Source organism: Rattus norvegicus, chromosome 19, assembly GCF_021556685.1.
Source record: "Rattus norvegicus strain SHRSP/BbbUtx chromosome 19, alternate assembly SHRSP_T2T, whole genome shotgun sequence".
Classification (NCBI taxonomy): Eukaryota; Metazoa; Chordata; class Mammalia; order Rodentia; family Muridae; genus Rattus; species Rattus norvegicus.
In genome coordinates this window covers 34,735,883-34,758,220 of record NC_141552.1, presented here as the reverse complement: position 1 = coordinate 34,758,220, position 22,338 = coordinate 34,735,883, and the positions used below count along the sequence as shown (strand labels likewise).

General features: G+C 45.8%; 1 protein-coding gene across 2 annotated transcripts in view; it reads right to left on the bottom strand.

Annotated features, from left to right (window-relative positions):
- Positions 1-22,053, bottom strand: part of N4bp1 (Nedd4 binding protein 1) — a 51,964-nt gene extending 29,911 nt beyond the window's left edge. The window contains exon 1 of one of the 2 annotated variants that reach the window (XR_015643303.1): positions 21,620-22,053. Coding sequence is in view for 1 of the 2 variants with exons in the window: in NM_001305181.2 (NP_001292110.1) it covers positions 21,620-21,817 (198 nt within the window). In the remaining variant the exon portion in view is untranslated. 2 annotated transcript variants of the gene reach the window in all.
- Between the last annotated feature and the right edge of the window lie 285 nt (positions 22,054-22,338).

Genomic DNA, 22,338 nt, shown 5'->3' with positions numbered 1-22,338 from the left:
TTTAGCATGACCTTAATATGCACTTGCTGCTGACAATTAGAATACACACACACACACACACACACACACACACACACACACACACACAGCTTTTGTGCATTTATTTAGAACCACTAAATCTGAATAAATCAAACAATACAAAGGGAGAAATTCCTATCCAAATAGTACGCTACATACCCAGGCTGTCACTGCTCTGGAGTCTGTTCTGGGGCTTGTAGTCTTGATGATGAAGCACAGAGTTGTCTTGCCTTTTTAATCAACATAATCTTCTATTTTTGTTAACATGAAAATTTAGTAAAACCAAATAATGAGTCGTCTTGTCTTCCCGAATAAGCAAGCAGTGCTAAATACTGCTGCCAGCAGCCTGAGAGCTCCAAGTGGGATCATCGTGGCTCAGCTGGTAGAATGCTTGCCCAGTACACAGCAGGGCTGGAGTTCAAACTTGTTAGCATACAAATCAGGTATGGTGGTGCATGTCTATAATTCCAGTGACTGGGCGGTTGGGGCAAAAGGAACAGAAGTTCACAATCGATGTCTGCTGCACAGAGCAAGACCAGCCCCAGCTACTTGAGATCCTGACACAAACAAATGGACCCCTCCAAATGGGCAGCATTTGACTACAACTTGACTGAAATTATGCTGTATTTACATATTGGTTTTAAATTACTTTTATAGGGGCTAGAGAAATGGCTTAGGAGTTAAGAGCACTTCCTACCCTTCCAGAAGTCCAAGTTTGGTTCATAGCACTAGTGTTAGGCAGCTGACAACGGCCTGTAATTCCAATTCTTGAGGCTGTGACACCTTTTGGCCTCTGTGGACATCTGCACACACATTTGGACATTCCCATCTTCCTACCACATGTACATGAATTATTTTATAAAGCATTTTCTCTTAAGCTAGTAGCAACTTCACAAGAATTAACTTTTTAAAATAGGCAGTCAGCAGACTGCACAATCAGTCTATCTTCCCCTGATTACTCTAGCTATGTGATGATGCCATGAGAATCAGAACATCTGTAGTGCATGCACGAGCCCACCATCTAGACTAGCTCAGCACATGCTAATAAACCACCGTCCTGTGTCCGTGTTTAGAATCATCCCATCACCACAGGTTTCCTTTGTCTTTCTATGGCCACACCTACTCTGTCTACCTTCAACCTCCTAGCAGTCACTTTGTTTTCAAATTCAGTTTTGTGACATTGTTATGAAAATGGAATTATAATTTAACTTTAAACATTTAGGCACACACATAAAGTTCTTTGCATGACTTTCCATGCATGGACCTAGCTGTCCACCTCTGCCCACTGCTCTTCTACTCCACTGGTCCCTTCTGCCCTCAACACACACACACACACACACACACACACACACACACACACACACACACACGCGCGCACAAACGCAGGATTAAATCCAGGATACATATGAATACATAGTATTTTGTCTTTTCCAGCTCCCACCTTCCTCTCTACCCTGCTCAGGGAGCACCCTCGGTCCTTGCTACTTTCTGTGTCATCTTGTACTGGTCTTATTTTAGGAGTCCAGGCTTTAGCTCAGCAGAGGATGACTGCTACGGCAAGCACAAGGCCCTGACTTTGGTTCAACAATGGTTAAGGGGTAAGGGATTTTTTTCTTTCAAGACCCCCAAAAAGGGGATTGGTGGTGTAGAGAGCAGGCACAGCAGTTTGAAAGCACTGGCTGCTCTCTCTTCCAAACAGCCCAGGCTCAACTTTCCAGCACCCACAGGGCAGCTCACAACCGCCTTCGAGGAGCCATAGTATTGGCAGGTCTTTATAGAACACTCCTCCAACAGCCAAAACACGTCCTTCTTGAGAACCCACAGAGCTATCAAGATGAACATTATGCTGACCATGAAACAAATCAACAAGTTTAAAAAAACTGAAATTATGTAGAATGATTTGTCCACAAAATAATCAATCAGTTATAGATAAGAGGAGTCTCCCAATCATTAGGAAGTAGAAACCGAATGGCACAGTTCTAACTCATAGGTCAAGGGATCTGCCAGACACGAGAGTTCTTTTTTACAGTGCTGGGGACGAGCCCAGGCCCCGCCTGCCATGCTAGGTGAGTGCTCTGCTGAGCTGCACCTCAATCCCTCTAGGAGAATTGTTTAGGAATGCATTGAACTAAATAAAAATAGCATGAACTATGCAAGCACATCAGGAGCATCACTGAAGGCAGTGTGTGTTTATATCCTCACTGGCCTTTTCCAAAAGTCTCGACAGAGCCTGACTGACCTAGATTCCGCTAGGAAGGTCACCAGCTGAGCCTTAACACCTCCCCCATTCTGGGACTACACGCATGGGTAGACGTGCCTAGCTAAAAAGGAATCTATACGACACAAATGCACACACTAGAAAACAGTAACAAATGGTATGGCAACCCACCGCAGTCCCAGCATTTAGGAGGACGTGCTGGGGGTCAACACAAACTCAAAGACATTCTGGTCCATAGCATGGAATCCGGCTCTGCCTCCTGAGTGCTGGGTTCCGGTGGTCTCTGTGCCTGCCTACCTCTTACATGGTTCCAAGCTTATGCACTAGTGTTTGTTTTTTTTTTTTAAAAGATTTATTTATTTATTATATATAAGTACACTGTAGCTGTTCAGACACACCAGAAGAGGGCATCGGATCCCATTACAGATGGTTGTAAGCCACCATGTGGTTGCTGGGATTTGAACTCAGGACCTTTGGAAGAGCAGTCAGTGCTCTTAACCGCTGAGCCATCTCTCCAGCCCCATGCACTAGTGTTTTATCCACTGGGCCACCTTCCCATTCCCCACATGGAAAAATTGAGGATACCAGGATCGAGGCTTTTGTTTTGTTTTCTTCCTGTACTGGCAACCAAAGTGTGAGCCTTGTATGCACCAGACCTTGTATGCACCAGACCTTGTATGCACCAGGCTGATGGTCTGTCTACCACTGAACTTCATTCCCAGGCCGCTCCGCTAGGCCACTTCACACCAAAACTAAACACACAAAACATCACAAAAGGAGCAAAGTAACCGACTGGCGTTTGCTACTTCCATGTAAACTATGCTAATTTAGAACTTAAGCAATTCTTTCAAGAAATTATTTTTGTCCTTTTCAATTATGGGATGAGGAGGATGCACACCAGAGAGTAGGTGCCTACTGCAGACAGGGAATCTGATTCCTTGACGCTGGAGTGACGGGTGCTTGCGAGCCACCTAACAAGGTGCTGGTAACTGAACCTGGGTCCTTGCTCTTAACCATGGTCTATCTCTAGCCCTGAACTGAGCAACTCTTACAGGAGAGGTTGGCAGCAGCTTTCCTTTTTTTAAACTGAGAGTGCTCCAAAAACGACAGTTTCCTTTAGCAGGCAATGTTCCATAAAGGTTCCTGCTGTGTGTGATGGCACCAACCTTCAATCCTAACCCCAGAGGAGCGGGGCAGGTCACCACTGTGAGCTTCTGGCCAGCCAGGGTTGCACAGTGAGACACTCACTGCCTCATGAACGACGCTGGAGTTGCTGGTGCACAAGTGTTGATTTCAGCAACGAACTTCATAAATACTCATTTCTTCTTCAGAAGATTAGCTAAGGAAGACACTATTTTCTTTGTGACCATGGCCCATAATCCATGCTTGAGAAGGAACTAATGGCTGTACATATGCTTTGTGAGACAGGTCTTTTGTGGCACAGGCTGGCCTTGAACTGATTCCAGTTCTTTCCAGCTTCCACATTCCAAATGCTACTATTAAAGTTTGTGTCCCCATGGCTAGTCTGATGTTTTGCTTTTATAATGTGTTGTTTGGGGCTGGAGAGATGCTCCCGTGTGTTAAGAGCACTGGCTGCTTTTCCAGATGACCCAGATTGGTGGCTTACAACCCTCTGTAACGTTAGTTCCAGAGGATCTGATACCCCTTTCTGGCCTTCAAGGGCCCTGCATGCATGTGCTATAGACATACATGCAGGTACAATACTCACATTAAAAAAAAAAAAAATCCCTAAATAAAATTGAAACAGGGTGAAATTCCATTTTGTCAAATTGCAAGTAAAAAGTCATTTTAAAAGGTCTATTTCTAGGCTGGAGAGATGGCTCAGATGTTAAGTGCACTGTGTGCTCTTCCAGAGGTCCTGAGTTCAATACCCAGCAACCACATGGTGGCTCACAACCATCTGTAATGAGATCTGGTGTCTTCTTCTGGCCTGCAGGTGTATATGCAGGTGGAATGCTATATACTTTATACGTAATAAATAAATCTTTTTAAAAAGGTCTATTTCCATTGACATGCCACTAATAAATACCATATACAAGTTATCAAATTTTCTTCAAATTGGTAATTGTTAGAAGTCTTGTCAAAGAAAATCTAAGTGCCCTCTGCTTCATGAACAATTTAGATGGAACAAGTTCTCACCCCTCCAGTGAAATGAGTCTTTGTGACTGAATGAATCAAGATTAAGATCCAGCACCAGTCTCCCGCCCATGGCCACACCAGTCCCCCTGCCCACGGCCTCACCAGTTATTTTAAGAATGGACTACCTCATTCATGCATACAGCAACTTTTATCTTTATACAGAAAAAGAACCTTGACTTCTAAGACATTAACTACAGCAACCAATGTGAAATTCTTGTATTGGATTCATTTGCTCATTTTATAAAAACCAAACTTTCATCCCAGCAAGATGGCTGAGCAGGCAATGCTCTGGCTGCCGAAGCCTGATGACCTGAGGTTGGTTCCTGGAACCTACATGATGAGAGAGAACCAAACTCCTGCATGATGTGAGATGACCAGGGCAAGAGGATAGCGATGCCAAAGCTACGGTGAGTTGCAATCGGCCTAGGCTAATGGGCAGAGATCTTGGTACCAACAGCAATTATGAGGAAGACGCCCATCTCCGAGGTTTTAATTGCAGTTTTGCTCTAATCTTGCGGGTTGGTTCTTTTTACACTAGTTCTTTGCTCAAACTTTTGGTTTTGATAATTACCTACTGGGGATGTTTTGTTTTGTTTTGTTGTGAGGCAGGATTTTACTGCCTCAAAATGTAGTCCTGGTTGTCCTGAAACAAAGATTCACCTACCTTGCCTACTGAGTGCTGGGATTAAAGGGCTGTACCACCGTGCTCTACCACTGAGGGATTTCCATAACCGGTGTTTTAGCTTTAATCTGGTGATTTCAACACGTGTGTGTCCTTAGCAGTAGTACTTGTATCCTTTCCTGCAACAATTAGGATTTTCCCAATTTAACTCATACGCCACTTCACCTGCTATCCACACTGAATGCTAGGGTATGCAATGCTAAACCTTGTCTGAGTTCTAAGAAGGCTGACATGTTTGAGAAAGAACAGATCTGTCTTAGGAGTTGTGGTTCCAATGCCATACAGTTTTGGAATGTCCCTGCCCAGGATGGTGGCATGCTGTTATGTTCTCTTCTGAAAAGTCTTTGGTTTTTTTTGTTTGAGACAGGGTCTCTCTCTGCTGGAAACTTGCTATGTAGACCAAGCTGGCCTCACACTCAGAGATCCACCCACTTGCCGCTGCTCCCCAATGCTGTGATTAAAGACATGTGCCAACCAAGCCCAGACTCCCTTTAAAACATTTCTTAGGTGTTTGGGAGTGAGTGTGCACATGGACAGATTGGGGCTGTATCTAGAAAGTTTACAAACTGTTGTCACCACCAAAGGACTGACACTCTGAGAATAGAGAAAAGAAAAAGGAGGAGGAATGGGATTTGGTGAATGTCAAGTATTGGGTGCCCACTTCCTGTGCCTCCAGTCAGAACTACAGGTTCCTCTCAGTGCTCTGTGTGCACCCAGAATCCCACTTCCAGGCCGAGTCTGCTGTACTCAGGCTAATGACAATGGAACTAAAGACAACACAGACATGTGGCACTTCACCTGTAGACCCAGCTTTTGGGAGGTTGAAACAGAACTGACTTGAGTTCAAGGTCAATCTGGGCTAACAAGGAGGTGGGCAGCAAGATGGCTCTGTGGATAAAGATTCCTACCATCAAAACAGACACCCTAAGTTCCATTTCCAGGACCCACGTAGTAGAACAAGAGACTGGACCCCTGCAAACTCCTGTGTACATCCTCACACCCATACCCTATCTCGATAAAGAATAAATAAATCAATAAGTGTAATAATAAGTCAACCAAACTTGGCAGGGCGGCAAACTCACTACCAATGGCTTGTAAGCCCTCTCAGTTTGGGTCTCTTCCAACTGATCTGTTCCTGTTTACGTTTCCAAGTCTAAAGTAGCTCCAAGGCACCCTGTCCAGGTATGACAGCTACATTAGCAGTACTATCAAGGTGCTTAACCTGCCATCCTAGGAGTGGGGATCGCCTTTTACCCGTCAGTGTACTCGAGGCTGCCTGTCTAAGTAAGAAGGTGTGTGGCTGCATTCACTTGCATCAAATCAAGTTCTGTAGAGGGAACCCTACAGCCACTTGGATAAGGGAAAGTTGATTAGATTTCTTCAGTAGGCTGCCAGCAGCAATTGGCAACTGGTAAGGTAAAGGGAAGCAATCTCTTTTCTAGATAAAAGACCTCCTCAAAATACTTTCTTTAAAGGGCTATTTCCTCACTGATCCACAGTAAAGCCTCCCTATGAACAGATTCTGCCCAGATCCAAATCTCTGAACTGGCTTTCCGTGCGGGAACGAAAGCATGTCTATGAGACAAATACAACAGAATATAAAACGGAGCAGTGGGGGGAGAGATTGCTGGGTAGTTCGGAACTCTAAGACAATCTCAGGACTGCAATGGTGCTCAGGGAAAGAGCATTTGGCAGCGTGAGGCTCGAGTCTCAAACTGTTTTGGTTTCGGTTTTGTTGCCATGATGAAGTACACTCACAGAAAGCAAGCCTTGGGAGGGCTATTTTAGCTCAGTTACAGGTGACAGTCTATCACAGCAGAAGTCAAGGTGGCAGGAACCTAAACCAGCTGGTGACAGGTGTCAATGACATTCACGCTCACTTCTGCTCAGCTCACTTTCTCTCCTTACAGTCCAGGACCCAAACCCAGGAAATCTACCACACAGTGGGCTGGACTTTCTCAGGTCAACAAATGAAATCCAGTCAGCTCTCCCACAAGCCAGCCTGATGCACACAATGCCTCACGAGGCTCTCTTCCCAAGAGATGCTAGACTGGGTCGTGATGACAATAAAATGGTCCAAATCCTTCTCCAGAAAAAAAAAATACTCACACTCTCTAACAAATACAAAATGGTAACAAATCCATGCAACAGGAATCAGGAAGTCAAAGGAAAGGAAATGAAGGAAATCAGAATGAAGAGTGCTGGGAAGTTAAGACAACTCGAAGCGTGGTGCCTATGGTTAGGATTTCACCACTAAGACGACGGAGCAGGAGGAGCGCCCCAAGTTTAAGGCCAGCCTCAAACACAGAATGAGATCTGGTCTCAAAAACATCAAATCAATTTTTAAAAAAATGAAAGAAAAGGAAGAGGAGGAGGAAGCAAAAGTGGGCTGGAGAGATGGCTCAGGAGTTAAGAGAATGTCCTGCTCTCGAAGAGGACCCAGGATTGGTTTCCAGCACCCACGCTGAGTCTTACAACCACCACCTTAATTCCAGTTCCAGGGGCCCCGACCCTAGGGTTAAAGGCAAACAGCCAACATGCCCAGTCTCTCCTGATTAAGTTTCAAATATACTTTATTCACATAAATCAAAGAATTAGAAATTCACCCCCAAAGGGATTAACAAACAAACTTTATACTTTCATTTTAATACAAGTTTAAAAAAAAACTAGAATAGAAAGAACAATGAGGATTGTCGGGCATAGTGAGGCTGGCCTTTATTTAGTCCTAGCACTCAGGAGGCAGAGGCAGGTGGAGCACAGGCCCAGCCTGGTCTACACGGTGTCAGGTCAGTCAGGACTACACAGTGAGACCCTGTCTCAACAAAGAAAAGGAAATAAAGATGAAGACTGGGTCTTAAAGGTAGATTTCTTCACCATGATCAGCAAGCAAATTTAACATATTCCAGAAAAAAAAGAATTTGGAGAAACATGCAGAAACAGTCCAGATTGTATTAAATGTAATTTTGCTTAAAGCATGAAAGACTTAGTTTATCCATTCATCTGTGCACCCACTGTAGCTGTCAAAGCACTTACCATGCGCCAGGAACTAGCAAAGGAAAAGGTAAAGCGGGTTCCTGTTTTTCTAGCAAAAGTGGGACAAGTGGTAAAAACACAGAAATGGGCTAACTTTAGCTAACACTGAGGAAAACGGAAACAGGGGTGTAAGGCCTAAGTAATGCCCTGAGGAGGCCAGACTTGCTTCTTCCTGCAGAAGATGGGGAGTAAGAACTGTCACAGCACTCCTCCTAAAGGAGCTGTCTCCATCAAACCCCTTCCCTGACGGCTCGGGAAGCCTGCGGAAGAGGAGGTAGGAAGAATTTAAGAGCCGGTGCAGATGGAGGACAGCAAGGAAAAAAGGCCTTCCCAACATGCAGGACCTCGGGCATGTGAACTCAGAGACTGGCAGTGAGAACGGAGCACCTAGGTCAGATGGATCCTGGTGCTGCGAAGTGGACACAGCCCATCCCTGCCTAACCTAGAGGCTATCTGCAATTGCTAACCACTCAGAGGAGAAATGAGTTTTCTCCAGTGGAATCTCAATGGGTTTAAACTTAATGGGCTCCAGGCCCAGCAATAGATGACCCACACGTAACCCAGTAGCACTTTTTCCTCACAATGCTTTTTGTCTGGACACTTCTCATACTTTCTGACTGTGTCTTTATGGGATTTCTGTGTGTGCAATGTGTATGTCCTAGCATCTCCGTGTGTTTCTTGTGCTGTCTCCTTTCCTCCCTTTCTTCTGTTGTTTTGACCTATTCAGGTTTACTTGCTTTTGTTTTATCTAATTGTTTTTTGTTTTGTTTTGTTTTGTTTTGTTTTGTTTTGTTTTGTTTTTGCTTCAGGTGCCCGTTTGTTTTCTAAAGAGAGAGAGCAAGAATGTGTGTGGATTTGGTAGAATCTGGGAGGAGTTGGGGGAAGGGAAACAGTAATCACAATATATTGTATAAAAAAATATTTTCAATTAAAAAAAGGAAAAAAAACCCTTCTAAGTCTTAAGCTCATTACAAGTAAATGTGTATTCTCAGTGTCATACAGTCAACAGAGAAAAAACTGACCTAGATGCTGACACTTGGGAATAACCATGATTTCCTCCCATTCTACTTCCCCTTTCTACTGTGGTACTCGTGGGTCAACCCCAAGTCTCAGCACTGAGCCAACATTCCCTTGGTGAGACAGGTCTCCCCCGGGGGAACTGGCTGGCCTGGAACTTGAAATCCTTTGTCAGCCTCTGCAATGCTGGAATCACAAATGTGTACCACCACAGTCCCATCCAGCTTCTCAGTTCTCAGAAAAGCATCCATAAGCCCAGAGAAATGCTCCTGCCAACCTGTTCCATTCTGGAAGTAGCTCAAACCAGTGCAGGCAGGACTCACAAGGGAAAGCCTTCTCTATGGTACTATTACAACCTCTTCCTGAAAGCATGCAGCTAAAGACCTGAAAGCATGCAGCTAAAGACCTGAAAGCATGCAGCTAAAGACCTGAAAGCATGCAGCTAAGGAGTTCGGAAGACAAACAGAAAAGGCTCAGCCTGCAAAGCACAGGAAACTGAGTGACTACTGAAGAGAACCTGAGAGCAACCACCAGTGCTTCTGCTCGCTCCCAGAAGCACCATGGTGCAGACAACAGGATGCTCGAGTCTACCAACCATCACTGGGAAACTACGTAGGCACAGAAGCTCCTAAGATGTCAACATGATCACTGTGTTGAATACCTGTCATCCCCGTACTTCAGCTTTCTTGGGTTATATGGTACCTTGTCTCAAAAACAAAACAAAACAAACGTTTTACATTATCTTTAGGAAAACAGAAAGGAAAATAAGTAAGTCTTTTACTCTTGTGCACTGGCATGCATGTAACATCGGGTCTACACGTGAGTTTCAGGACAGCCAGAGCTACATAGAGATCCAGTCTTAAAACAAAAGACTGTGTGTGCGTGTGTGCAGGCGTCTGTGGAGGCCAGAAACGAGCATCGGATCCCTCCAGGGGATCAGACTGGAGCTGCAGACGGCTGTGAGCCACCTAATCTGGATCCTGGGAACTGAACTCAGGTCCCCTGCAGTAACAACAAACACTCTTTTTTTTTTTTCTTTTTTTCAGAGCTGGGAACCGAACCCAGGGCCTTGCGCTTGCTAGGCATGCGCTCTACCACTGAGCTAAATCCCTAACCCCAACAACAAACGCTCTTAACCACTGAGGCATCTCTCCAGCCCAGGTCCTCTCCACCTCTCCCATCACTATCAATAAGCCTGGGGTTCATGATGGGGCACCCCACTGCATCACTATCAATAAGCCTGGGTTCATGATGGGGTTCCCATTGGCCCTTCTTCCACCTTCAGTCTATGAAAATAGTAGCTTGCACCCCACTTTACAGTCGGTCCCTTGAAAGATGGGTTCTGTTCCTATCCAAACTGAGTCACCTGAACTTTGACAATGACAACCACACAGAGCATTCTAACGTGGGTTACAGAGCATGGCACTCTCAAACACGGCCTTTGCTAAGTACTTCCCTCCTCAGTTTTACATACACACTAGGTGTGGATATACAGCCTGACATGGGTGCAGCCATCTTGAGTCATAATTGTCATAAAGGCCCCCAGTGACCCTAGTTGGAGTTTCTTTCGCTTTCCCAACAAACAATAAAGAAGCGAATCACTAGTCAGTCACGTGTTGGGCCTTACAGTCAGACTCTGGCTCTGACGATGTGCTCACTGCTTAGATGGCATTTCCAGATAAACCAGGTACATTCCAGCACAGATGAAGTCACTTTTCTTCACTACGGTGCCTCTTTTCTACCCAGACTGTGGAAATACAAACTGGTCTTGCTGCCCCTCCCCAACCTCCCCTTTGTTAGCAAGACCCCAGCAAACAGAACCCCAAGCAATCAGATCTGTCTGCCTCTCTGGCCTCACGGGACGGACCAGACTGAGGACTACTCCTCACAGAGAAGAACTGGGTTTGTCCAGGGGATATGTCTGAGTGTGTCACCTTCTCCTGACTATGCTCCAAGTCCTTTGTCCTTATTTTCTATTGCTCCTAAGGTGTGTAGTTCTCAAAATTATCTCCACATAGTTTCCTCTCAACTCCACTCAGACCTTCTCCAAGCTGCAATCCTAATGCTTACTGTCCTAGTGATACCGCACACTTCTGCCTCTAGCTTCAACTCTGTGCTTACCTATTCCCCAGCTTTACATCCAGTCACTCTATTCCAAAAGTGCCTCAAACGCTCGTCTGACTTGCAGCTGACAGCTCCCTCCAACCCCAGCTTTGGTCCCAAGTTCTCTTCTAATGAACAGTGGCTTAGACTTAACAGAAGCACTACAAGCAACTGCAAATATAAACCTTTCTACCCACAGATTTTAGAATGCTTTTGCTACAATAGCCTGTCTACCTCCTAGTTTCAGGATCAGAAGTATTTCTGGAAGCACACTCTAGAGAGCTTCCTGTTGGGCAAGACAAGTAAGCGCTCAAGATCTCCTCAGGATTAACACGTTTGGATTAACACGTTCACTTAGTTTCCTTCCTCTCCCCTTGTCTGAAAACATCTGAGGAAACAGGGGGCATATACACTAATCTCTACTTAAAAATACAAGTATCTTATTAAATGGTAGTGTTTATCTCAAGTCCAGTAAACTGCACATTCTAGACAGTGGGAACTACTTTTTAGCCATCAGATTTAGTCATTCCCAAGCAGGATGTAATTCTCTAGGCACCTGCAGCATCAGGAACCATACCTGGCATTTACAGCTTGAGAAGATGTTCTTGGCATCTCCAGCATCGAGAAGGTGGAAGACAGATGCTGCTAATCATCCTACAGATACAGTACACTCCTCCCCATACAACCAAAGTATATGACCCAAATCACACAAGTGCTGAGAAACCCTGAGCAAATCAATTAATGTCTAACTAGTATCTGTAGGTGGTTTGTAAACATGGACCAACATCTTGCAACAATGATGTGGTTAAACATTAAAAAATGGCCGAGCCAAGTGTATCTCTGTGAGTTCAAGGTCAACCTGGTCTACAGAGTGAGTTCCAGGACAGCCAGGGTTACACAGAGAAACCATCCTGTCTCAAACACCAAAATAATAAATAAATAAATAAATAAATAAATAAATAAATAAATAAATAAATAAATAAAAAGTCAACAACATTCTTCACTACATAGAATTCCAGGTCAGCCTTGGATATATAGAACCCAGTTTTGGAAATTAATTAGGGGCTGGAGAGATGGCTCAGGGGTTAAAAGCACTGACTGTTCTTCCAGAGGTCCTGAGTTCAATTCCCAACAACCACATGGTGGCTCGCAACCATCTGTAATGGGATAGGATGCCCTCTTTTGGTGTGTCTGAAAACAGCTACAGTGTACTTATACATAAAATAAATAAATCTTTAAAAAAAAGAAAATTAATCAATTTAATTAATTAATTGAACTGTAGAGTTTTGACAACCAAGATGATAGATAACTCTTTGAGTTAGTAGAAGAAATAGCCCTAAAGGTTTCTTTGCTCTGAGACATTAGGTAACCTATTTATTCTTTAATTCAGTGCCTTTATACCAACATTCTTTTTTGTTTTGTTTGAGACAGGGTCTTACTACGTAGTTCCAGGTGGCCTGAAAAACACTATATAGAGAAAAGGCTTGGCCTTCAACTCGGAGGTCAGCTAGTTTATACTTCCTGAGTGCTGGGATTAAAGCAGTGGTCCTCAACCTTTCTAACGTTCTGACCCTTTCACGCCCGTTCCTCATGTTGTGGTGACCCACAACCACAACATTTTCATTGCTGTTTTAAAACTATCATTCTGCTACTGTTATGAATCTTAGTGTTTAAATATCTGTGTTTTCCAATGGTCTTAGGCGACCCTTGTGAAAAGGTTGGCCAACCCCAGATTGAGAACCACTGGACTAAAAACATGGCCACCATGCCTACCTTCAGTACTCCCTTTTACACCAGGGCCTCAGGGCTTACACCCTTGCTAGCTAGTCTGAAAGTTTGCCTGTGACTTTAAAAGGTGTTTTACCCTTTGGGTGTTTGTAGGACCCACTGAGATGACCAAGCACATACCTGTTAGAAGTACTAGCCTAAGTGACCTCCAAAGGCATCTGGTTACCTGTTTAAATAGAAGTTTGCCCTACTTCAGGTCCCAGAATGAGTCCTCAGTAGCAGGAAGTCTTCCTTTCTCTGCCTCTCTGATGACTTCCTGTCTCCTGCTGCTCTGTGAGTGTCTCATCACTCCAGGCCCTTCCCTTTAGATGGCTCACTGGTCTCAAAGGGCCCTCCTGATGCAGCTTCCTGAGTGCTGGCCACCACAGGAGTACTTCACTATGCCCAGCTCCACCTGTCCCTCTGTCAGGTCCAAGAACCATTCTGCCAGTCTCACATGTGCCTCTATATGCACAGATGTGTTCTAAGCACCTCTGCCAGCAACCTGACCTTGTGGTATGATCATGTGGTTATGTGTTTAGCAGATAATTAGGACCTACTTTCAGATGATTTTAAGAAACTCTGGTTTATGGCTGGGATGCAGCTCAGTGTCACAGTGCTTGCTGGTATGAACTAGGCTCTGTATTCCATCCCCAACTTCACAAAAAGAAAAAAAGGGGCTGGAGAGATGGCTCAGCGGTTAAGAGCACTGACTGCTCTTCCAGAGGTCCTGAGTTCAATTCCCAGCAACCACATGGTGGCTCACAACCATCTGTAATGAGATCTGATGCCCTCTTCAGGTCTGGATGAAGATAGCGACAGACAGTGTACTCACATATAAATAAATAAATCTTAAAAAAAAAAAAAAAAAAAAGAGCCAAGTATGGTGGTGCAGACTGGTAGGCAACAGCGGCACTGGCACGCACACACACCATGCACACGCACACGCACTCGCGCGCACACACGCACTCGCGCGCGCACACACACACACACACACAAACTCCCCCACCACCACCAAGTCTACATTTCTTAACACAGAGCCCTGATCACTGGAGCAGTTAGGTCACTCTGTGAGAACGAGGGACCAGCTCCTAAGCTCTGAGACTTGCTATCTTTAGACTTTTATTTTCCTCTTCGTGTTATGTGAAATTAAACACAAAGTTTTCTTAGACATGCTAGGCTTCTTTCTTTCTTAGTTGAGGACAGAGTCTCAGTAAGATGGTCTTACTTGGGAACCCAGGATAGTCTCCAAGTCACTACACAACCCAAGTAGATCTCAAATTTGCAATGCTTCTGCCTCAGCCTGTGAGTGCATGGCTGGTATTATGGTATACATCACCAATGCTTGGCCATCTTTAGGTTTCTTCAGTGGAAATCTTATTAATGTATAGTCATCTATTACTACAGGAATTTTATTAACAATAGAGATATATTAACATGCATCAACCTAAGGACAGCAATGGTAAATCCCTTTCATCCCAGCACTAAGGAGGCAGAGACAGGCAGAACTCGGTGAAATACCAGGCCAGCCAGGGCTACATGGTGAGACCATCTTTAACAAAACAAAACCAGGGCTAGGAGCCTTTACTCCTCTATGAGGTATGTGGGGGAGGGGGATGAGGTGGGGGAAGTAGGGGTATGTGTGAACAGGGCTAGGGAAATAAGTTTAGTAGGTAAGGGTGTTTGCAGGATAAGTATGAAAGGAGAGAATCAACTTCACAAGTTGTCCTCTGACTACACACACACGCACCCACACACACTATAATAATTTTTCTAGAACAACAAACCAGCTCTTTAATTACTACAGCTATTTCCTATAACTTGATTTGAAATTCAAGGGTGCAAACTTTAACAATGTAGTAAAATGTTAGCAAAGAAAAACAACAACAACAACAACAACAACAACAACAACAACAACAACAGCCCAAGATATTGAACCTTGATTTAATTAAAATCCTACAGAAGAGGGGCAGAGAGAGGGCTCAGCAGTTAAGAGCACTTGGTGTTCTTACAGAAGACCTGGGTCTGGCTCCTGTCACTCACAGGACAGCTTACAACTACCAGGAACACCAGTTTCAGGGGCTCTAATGCCCTCTTCTGACCTCCACCGGTGTTAGGCATGTGGGTGGTGCACAGGCACACACAATGGCAAAGCACTCATACACATAAAATCTTTGAGAGATTCATACATTTTTTTAAAAAAAAATCACACTCAGCAAGTAAAGTCGTCTGCCGCCGCCAAGTCTGATGGCCTGAGTTCAATCCCTGGGGCCTACATGGTGGGAAGGAGAGAACCAATTTTGACAAGTTGACCCCTGACCCCTGTGCAGGATATGGTATAAACAGCTCAACTAAATAAGTAAGTAAATATATAATCTTAAAAGTATAAGTATATAATCTTAAAAGGAATCCTTCAGCATTGGCGGGGAAAGGAACAGGGAAGGAGAAGCTATGTGTGGCATTAGCAGTGCGCACCCCTATTTCAACATTCTGGAATAACCCCCAAGTATTAGCTGTAAAGGACACTGGGCCAGCCGTTGTTTCTTAAGATGATTTTCACAACTGTAAAAAACATCATTCTAGGAAAATGCAAAAGAGTTAGCACATTCCTTTCTGGTGAAACCAACACAGAGGCTCCACGATGCTACCCAGTGGTACATTCCTAAGTTATTCCCTCTCTGAACAAGTCTACTGTTTACTCGTGAACCAGGTATCACTCTTCCAAGCAAAATGATCTGAAATTCCTGCAGCTCAAACCCCGCAGAACTCTCAGGGAGCGCCTGTGGGAGCCCTGCTGGCATGAGTCTAGTCTGAGTTTCACCTTGACTTTTCTTTTCCCTTCTGCTGCCACAGAGCCTTTCTACCTCCTTGTCCTCACTCAGAAAACTCCAGTGCCCCACCTGCCTTGCTCAACTGCATTTAGACCTGAACCTGGGAAATATCACCTATCAAGGTCCAGGGACACTGTAAGTTCAGGCTCCTGACTCCCTCAGGTACCTACCCTGTCCACAGAAATCCCTTCTGGTGCCTTCTTTACCACCAGTTGATTCACTGAGACAGAGCTGTGGCCCAGGTCTTCTGCTGCTCTCTTCTCCAAGAGAAGGAACTGTATTAATTTACTAGTCCTGTCTCCTACTTTCTAACACAGACTTTAAAAGGGCAGTTCATAAGCTTCACCTGGGTCACTGACATGTTTTCGTCAACATGTATGATTGGATTTTATCACAATACTTTTTTGTAAACTGAAGTTGTAAACCCTGAGGTTGGGGTGGTGGGTGGAGGGGAGATGGTGAATGCTGAAGATTTGACATCTACTGGTTGATTCAAGCTTGATTTTAGAGAGTTGACACTATAGATCCAGGGAAAATTATGTCCACCAGTATCTAACAGCATTCTTTTAACCACAGGCAAAGCTTTTGAAATGTATTAATTAAGCAGAACACCATCAAACCACTATCAAGTCGGTGTCTGGCACCTGTGTCAGCCTAGCCACCTCAAGTTCCCAGCAAGGTATCTGCAAACTCTCTTGTTTCCCTCCTTCCTTCCTTCCTTCCTTCCTTTCTTTCTTTCTTTCTTTCTTTCTTTCTTTCTTTCTTTCTTTCTTTCTTTCTTTCTTTCTTCCTCCCTCCCTCCCTCCCTCCCTCCCTCCCTTCCTCCCTAATGCAGTCTTGCATGGATTTACAGTGATCCTCTTTGCCTCTGCCTCAGGAGTCCTGGGACTGTGGGTGTGCCACCAGATCCAGATGACTTATGACTGTCTTTTGTTCTATGAAAATTTATGTAACAGCTTCTATGTTAAGACATGTTATTCAGTGGTATACACCTTTGATTCCAGCTCTTGGGAGGCAGAGTCAGGCAAATCACTCAGTTCTAGGCTAGCCTGGTTCAGGATGGCCAGGGCTACACAGAGAAATCCTGTTTTCAAAAACAAACAAACCAACAAGCAAACAAACAAGCAAACAAACATGTTCTTCAGGGCAGTCAGAATGTATACTTCAAAGGCCACAGCCGCATCTGCCACAGAGTAATCCTCTCGCTCCCTTTGACAGCAGTGTTTTTAAACTACATAGAACATACATGGAATTAAAAATATAAATTTGCACCCCACCCACCCAATGGGTTAAGTTCTCTCCAGGTTTCCTAACTTCTCACACTGTCTTAATTCTAATACTGCTAGGCTGAAACATCATGACCAAAAGTAGCATGGGAAAAGGAGCTTACTGGCTGACATTCACTGAACCACAGTGACCCAGGAACACTAACATAGAACTCAAACCGGGTGGGGATCTGGAGGCAGGAGCTGGTGCAGAGGCCATGGAAGGGCGCTGCTTACTGGCTTGCTCTCTATGGCTTGCTCAGCCTGCTTTCTTATAGAACCCAGGACCACAGCCTAGGGATGACACCACCCACAGCAGGCTGGGCCCTCTCCATCAATCGCTAATTAGGAATATGACCAACAGGCTTACCTACAGCCCAATCTTACATTTTCTCAATGGAGGTTCCCTCCTCTCAGGTGACTTTAGCTAGGGTCAAGTTGGCATAAAAGTAGCCAAGGACACAGCTTGCCTTTGAAGCTCAAGCTAAATCAAATTAGTATGGAGGCTGTTGGATATCACTCACAGTCTCTGTACTTGCTTCATTTACATTCTAAATTTCCCTTACCCCCTCCCCACAACAGGCCCCACACACCCTCTCTACCTCTGACGATTCCCTCCATGCTCTCTTTCACTCAAGGAACTTCTGGAGACTGCACGTTCCAAACTCCGTGGTTTTGCCCAAGCTCTCTCTGTCTTTGCCCCACTCCTTCCCTCGGGGAACCTTGCTGACAAGAAACCTTTCCTTTTCTCATTACTGTAATGCTTTGGACACACAGAAACTGCGGCATGAATTACGCTGTCCTGTTTCCTTGGAAATCTCTCTACTACGTTACAGGAACCTTGAGGTTAAAGGAACAGCCACACACTGACTCCCTCGTGGGTAAGCTGTTCCTTAATTCCTGACCGCTAGCTAGCCGTGGTACATGCCCACACCTCCCAGCACTCAGGAGCAGAGGCCGGAAGATCTCTAGTTGTAAGCCAGCCAGGGCTCCACGGCAAGTCTTTCCCTTGAAAAACTAAGTAAATACAAGTTTTAGAATTTGAGTATCTGGCAGCCTTACCACCACCAGGCCAAAGAATACGAAGCGTCCTACCAGGGTTTAAACTACCTTAAATCTACTTCACTGGGACCCAGCCCACCCCGCCTATGTCAAGCTCAGCCTCAAGACGGTGTTCCTTTCACTGCTGGCTGTCGCTCTGCCTTCAAATGACCCATCCAGGAGTTTCAGACAACTTTTCCCCTGACCAAACCCTGAATACTCCCTCCCAAATATCCAAGGTCTTGAGTCAAGCCAGAGCGCTTCCCAGCCACTGTATCTCACAAGGAACCATGACATGTTCTGGTCATGATATTCTACTTCATATTTGGTTTTTGCCTTCTATAACTTTGTTAATAATGAGGTGACTAGAAATCTCCAGGGCTTTTCAAAGTCCACCTGCAGCACTGCCTCCCCCAGCACACAGCCCTGGGCAGTCAGTGCCTTGCTCCAGCCTCCTCAGGCACTATAGCTCCCACTGATTACTGGAGGCCATTCTCATGGCTGGAACAGAAAACTCAATTCTGAGAGCCAGAGCAGCCCCCCCCCCCCAACTCCCCTTCACACACAGCAGCAGCAGCTCCCGTTTTCTTTTTTGGCACCAGGATTGAAGCTTCAAAGCACTCTACCACTGAGCTGGACCCCTTGATCCCCTTTTATGAGAGTTTAAAGAGGTAAGCTTTAGACTTTTCTTGGGCTGGGGGTGTAGCTCCACAGAGTGTTTATCTAGCATGTACAGGGCTCTGGACTTGGTCCCCAGCACTATCAAAAAAGAAAAGAAAATCTTTGGTTTGTGAGGCTGGGTTCCTCTGTGTAGCCCAGGTTGGCCTCAAACCACCACCTTCATGCCTCAGCCTCCACAGTTCTGGGACTATAAGATATATATGTTCTACCATGACCACCCAGCTAAACTCTTCTTTGCTGTATTTCCCCCTTAATGCCATTTCTCCTTATACCAAGTTAATAGTTCCCTTTCCCTCAAAAGAGAAAAAAAAAATAGTCAAGTCAATTACACTGCCCTTTGCAGTCAATGCTTAAACAAACGTCAAGGGAAAGGAGACGGAATCTCTTGTAAGTGGGAAGGTTACATTATGAGTGATACACGTTGAGAAGATAACTTGGCAGGTGACATTACTATTACCAATACACCATATGCCACACCCTTCCTATCAGCTGTGCTAAACTGTGTGGCACTGACAGACAGACCAGAGAGAACCCGGGTGGAAGGACTAGTAGAGACAGACTTTTCTGTAAAGTGAGGGAAGCATTTTCTACCTCTAGGGTGTCCAAAAAAAAAAAAAAAGGTTGTCCAACACAAAGCCAGGGCAGGGCAGGATAGCCTGCTGTGGAAGTCTAAGACCGTGTTTACCATATCCATCAGAAAACAAGATGCTGGGGCCAGAGAGATGGCTCAGTGGTTAAGAGCACCAACTGCTCTTCCAGAGGTCCTGAGTTCAATTCCCAGCAACCACATGGTGGCTCACAACCATCTGTAATGAGATCTGATGCCCTCTTCTAGTGTGTCTGAAGACAGGTACAATGTTACTCATAATTAAATACATCTTGGGGGGAAAAAAAAGAAAAAAGAAAACAAGATGCCTGTAACCTAGAGGCTGACGGACTGCTGACCCAAGGCAGCCAGGCACCACAGCAAGCCTGTCTCGAACTGTTCTCTCAGAGTTCAGACTGACAGGAAGCCAGCCAGGGTGCAAGAAGGAGCTCCTGAGGGAGGATGACTTTGCCAGGAGCAGGCAATTAAAAGTGACCAAGCCTGAAGGGACACTACCAGAAACAATAGAGTTAACTACAGCAAGGGCCAGGGAGAGGAGAGGAATGAGTGCCTGGTGAACACTTAAAGTGACAAGCCTCAGGCATGTTTTTAGGCCTGGGTAGTAAAAGAGTGGGTGCAAGGAGTTAAACACAGGGAAGTCAACTTAATCCAACACCAATGGGTTCAGCCTGCGGAGAATCACACAAATATGCACCTTACAGCCTACACATGGCAAACACAAGCGTTTGTTTGTTTTTTAAAATTAAATCTGGAGCTATAACCACTCAACAGTAATGGGAAATTTGTGGTGTAGGACACAAAAAAGGCTCCGCAGGGGCTGGGGATTTAGCTCAGTGGTAGAGCGCTTACCTAGGAAGCGCAAGGCCCTGGGTTCGGTCCCCAGCTCCGAAAAAAGAAAAAAAAAAAAAAAAAAAAAAAAAAAACAAAAAGGCTCCGCAGAGCTTAACTGTTTAACAAGCATCGCCGGGGCTGGAGAGATGGTTCAGCGGTTTAAACCATGGACTGCTCTTCCAGAGGTCCCGAGTTCAATTCCCAGCAACTACACGGTGGCTCACAACCATCTATAATGGGATCTGACATCTTCTTCTTATGTGTCTGAAGACAGCTACATTGTACTCACATACATGCATAAATAAATCTTTTAAAAAAAATCGCCCATGTGCTAGAATCAGATACATTACCCACGAATTCTGGTGCCTTGTAGGTAGGAAAGTTTGGAGAAAAGTGAGTAGAAGGTGTTTAGGAAGCTCAAAACAGGGGACTTTGAGACATTGGTGACTTCAGACCGAGAGAAGCAGAGAGGGGCTTTCTCCTAAGTTCCCAGATCTGACACTCCTAAGACCACAGAAGAGGAAACACCACCTTATCCCTCAACTTCCTACTCCTCCCCTGTAGCTTAAGATGCTACACAATACGCCTTCAGCCTTCTCCTACCCACGGCTTGTAGATCTCTCTTGCATAGAAACATAATTAAATTGCCCTTTCTCCAGACAACCTGTAGACTATCTGACTATTTCACTGATTCAATGAGATTATGGAGGCATAAGTGCCTTCGCGGTCATATTTTGCTATTTTCTGACGAGGGGGAGGGGCTGATGGCGGTGTTGAATCTGAAATACTGATTATACACACACAAGGTGAGTCACCGCTTAGTTTCAGTTTCTCCAGTTGTTCATTTGATAGAAGGAACAAGCCTCATCAAAGCATATTTGGTTCGCCGGATTTTTAAAGCCTGCGTTATCCCTTTTGTGGTACTCGGCTGGAGTGTCAGATGTGTAACAACCATCATATAATCGTAGAACATCAACAATACAAGAATAATATCTTTAACGCAATTACTAAATATCCTACCTCTAAAATGTCTTCTCATTACTTATCATTATGCTGTCCCCTCCTGATTTCCTAGAGGGTCAGGCCTAAGATTCCCAAAGGGTTTAGAAGCCCTGAAGTGGCGGCCTGGAGGGTGAAAACCAACCGGGAGCATCGAGCCTTGCGCACATCCAAGGGACAGGCGGACCGAGCGCGAGCCCGCGCAGCGCGCGTGCTCCGAGGCCTGATCGCTCTAATTCTGCGCACTTCGAGAGGGACTACCAGTAAGGGAGATGCTCTCGCAGCGCCCTTTACAAATAGGGACACCGAGGCTCCCGGGACGAACATACTACGCCCCGCCGCCCGTGCGAGCCAGGCTGGACTCACCTTGGCGCTGTGCACCGCCTCCTGCGCGCCGCGGAGCTGCAGCCAGATGCGCGCAGGCAGCGGCTCCTCCGCCCCGAGGGCGCCGAGCACCGCCAGGCCAACGCCGAACAGAGCCTCGATGCGCCCGCGGCTCCGCTCCAGCAGCGCCGCCTTCTCGGCGGGCGCCGTGAACTCATCCAGCACTACCCGGGCCGCCATGGCGGGCGCGGCCTCCCGGGACGCCGGGGGCCAGCGGCGGCGACGCCCCCTCAGCGTGCCGCCGCTGTACCGAGCCGCTCAGGAGGCGTGGGCCGTGCCGGCCTCCTCGCCCGCCCGCCCGCAGGCCCCGCTACACCATCACGACAGGGCCGCCGCAGCTTAGCAACTGCAGGCAGAGACACCCCGCCGCCCCTCTATCCCGCTGCCGCCGCCGCCGCCGCCGCCGCCGCCGCCACGCATGCGCTTAGCCCGCCGCCGTCATTGAAGCTCGCCGCCCCGTCGCGAAGGGTGCGTTGGTAGGCTGAGGGCGACGGAAGTCGACGCCACACGCTGTCACCATATTGATTGTGGGCAAGCGTCGGCAGGCAAGGACTGGGTGGCCATATTTAATGAGGGCCTGATGCCTTTGGGCATCTAGTAAATGGAAGTTTCTGGTTTTACATTGATAGGCGGATGGTGATCCTTCTTTTTACTTCCTTCCCTTTCCCCTTTTACTCATTTCAGAAAAAGGAAAATTGTAA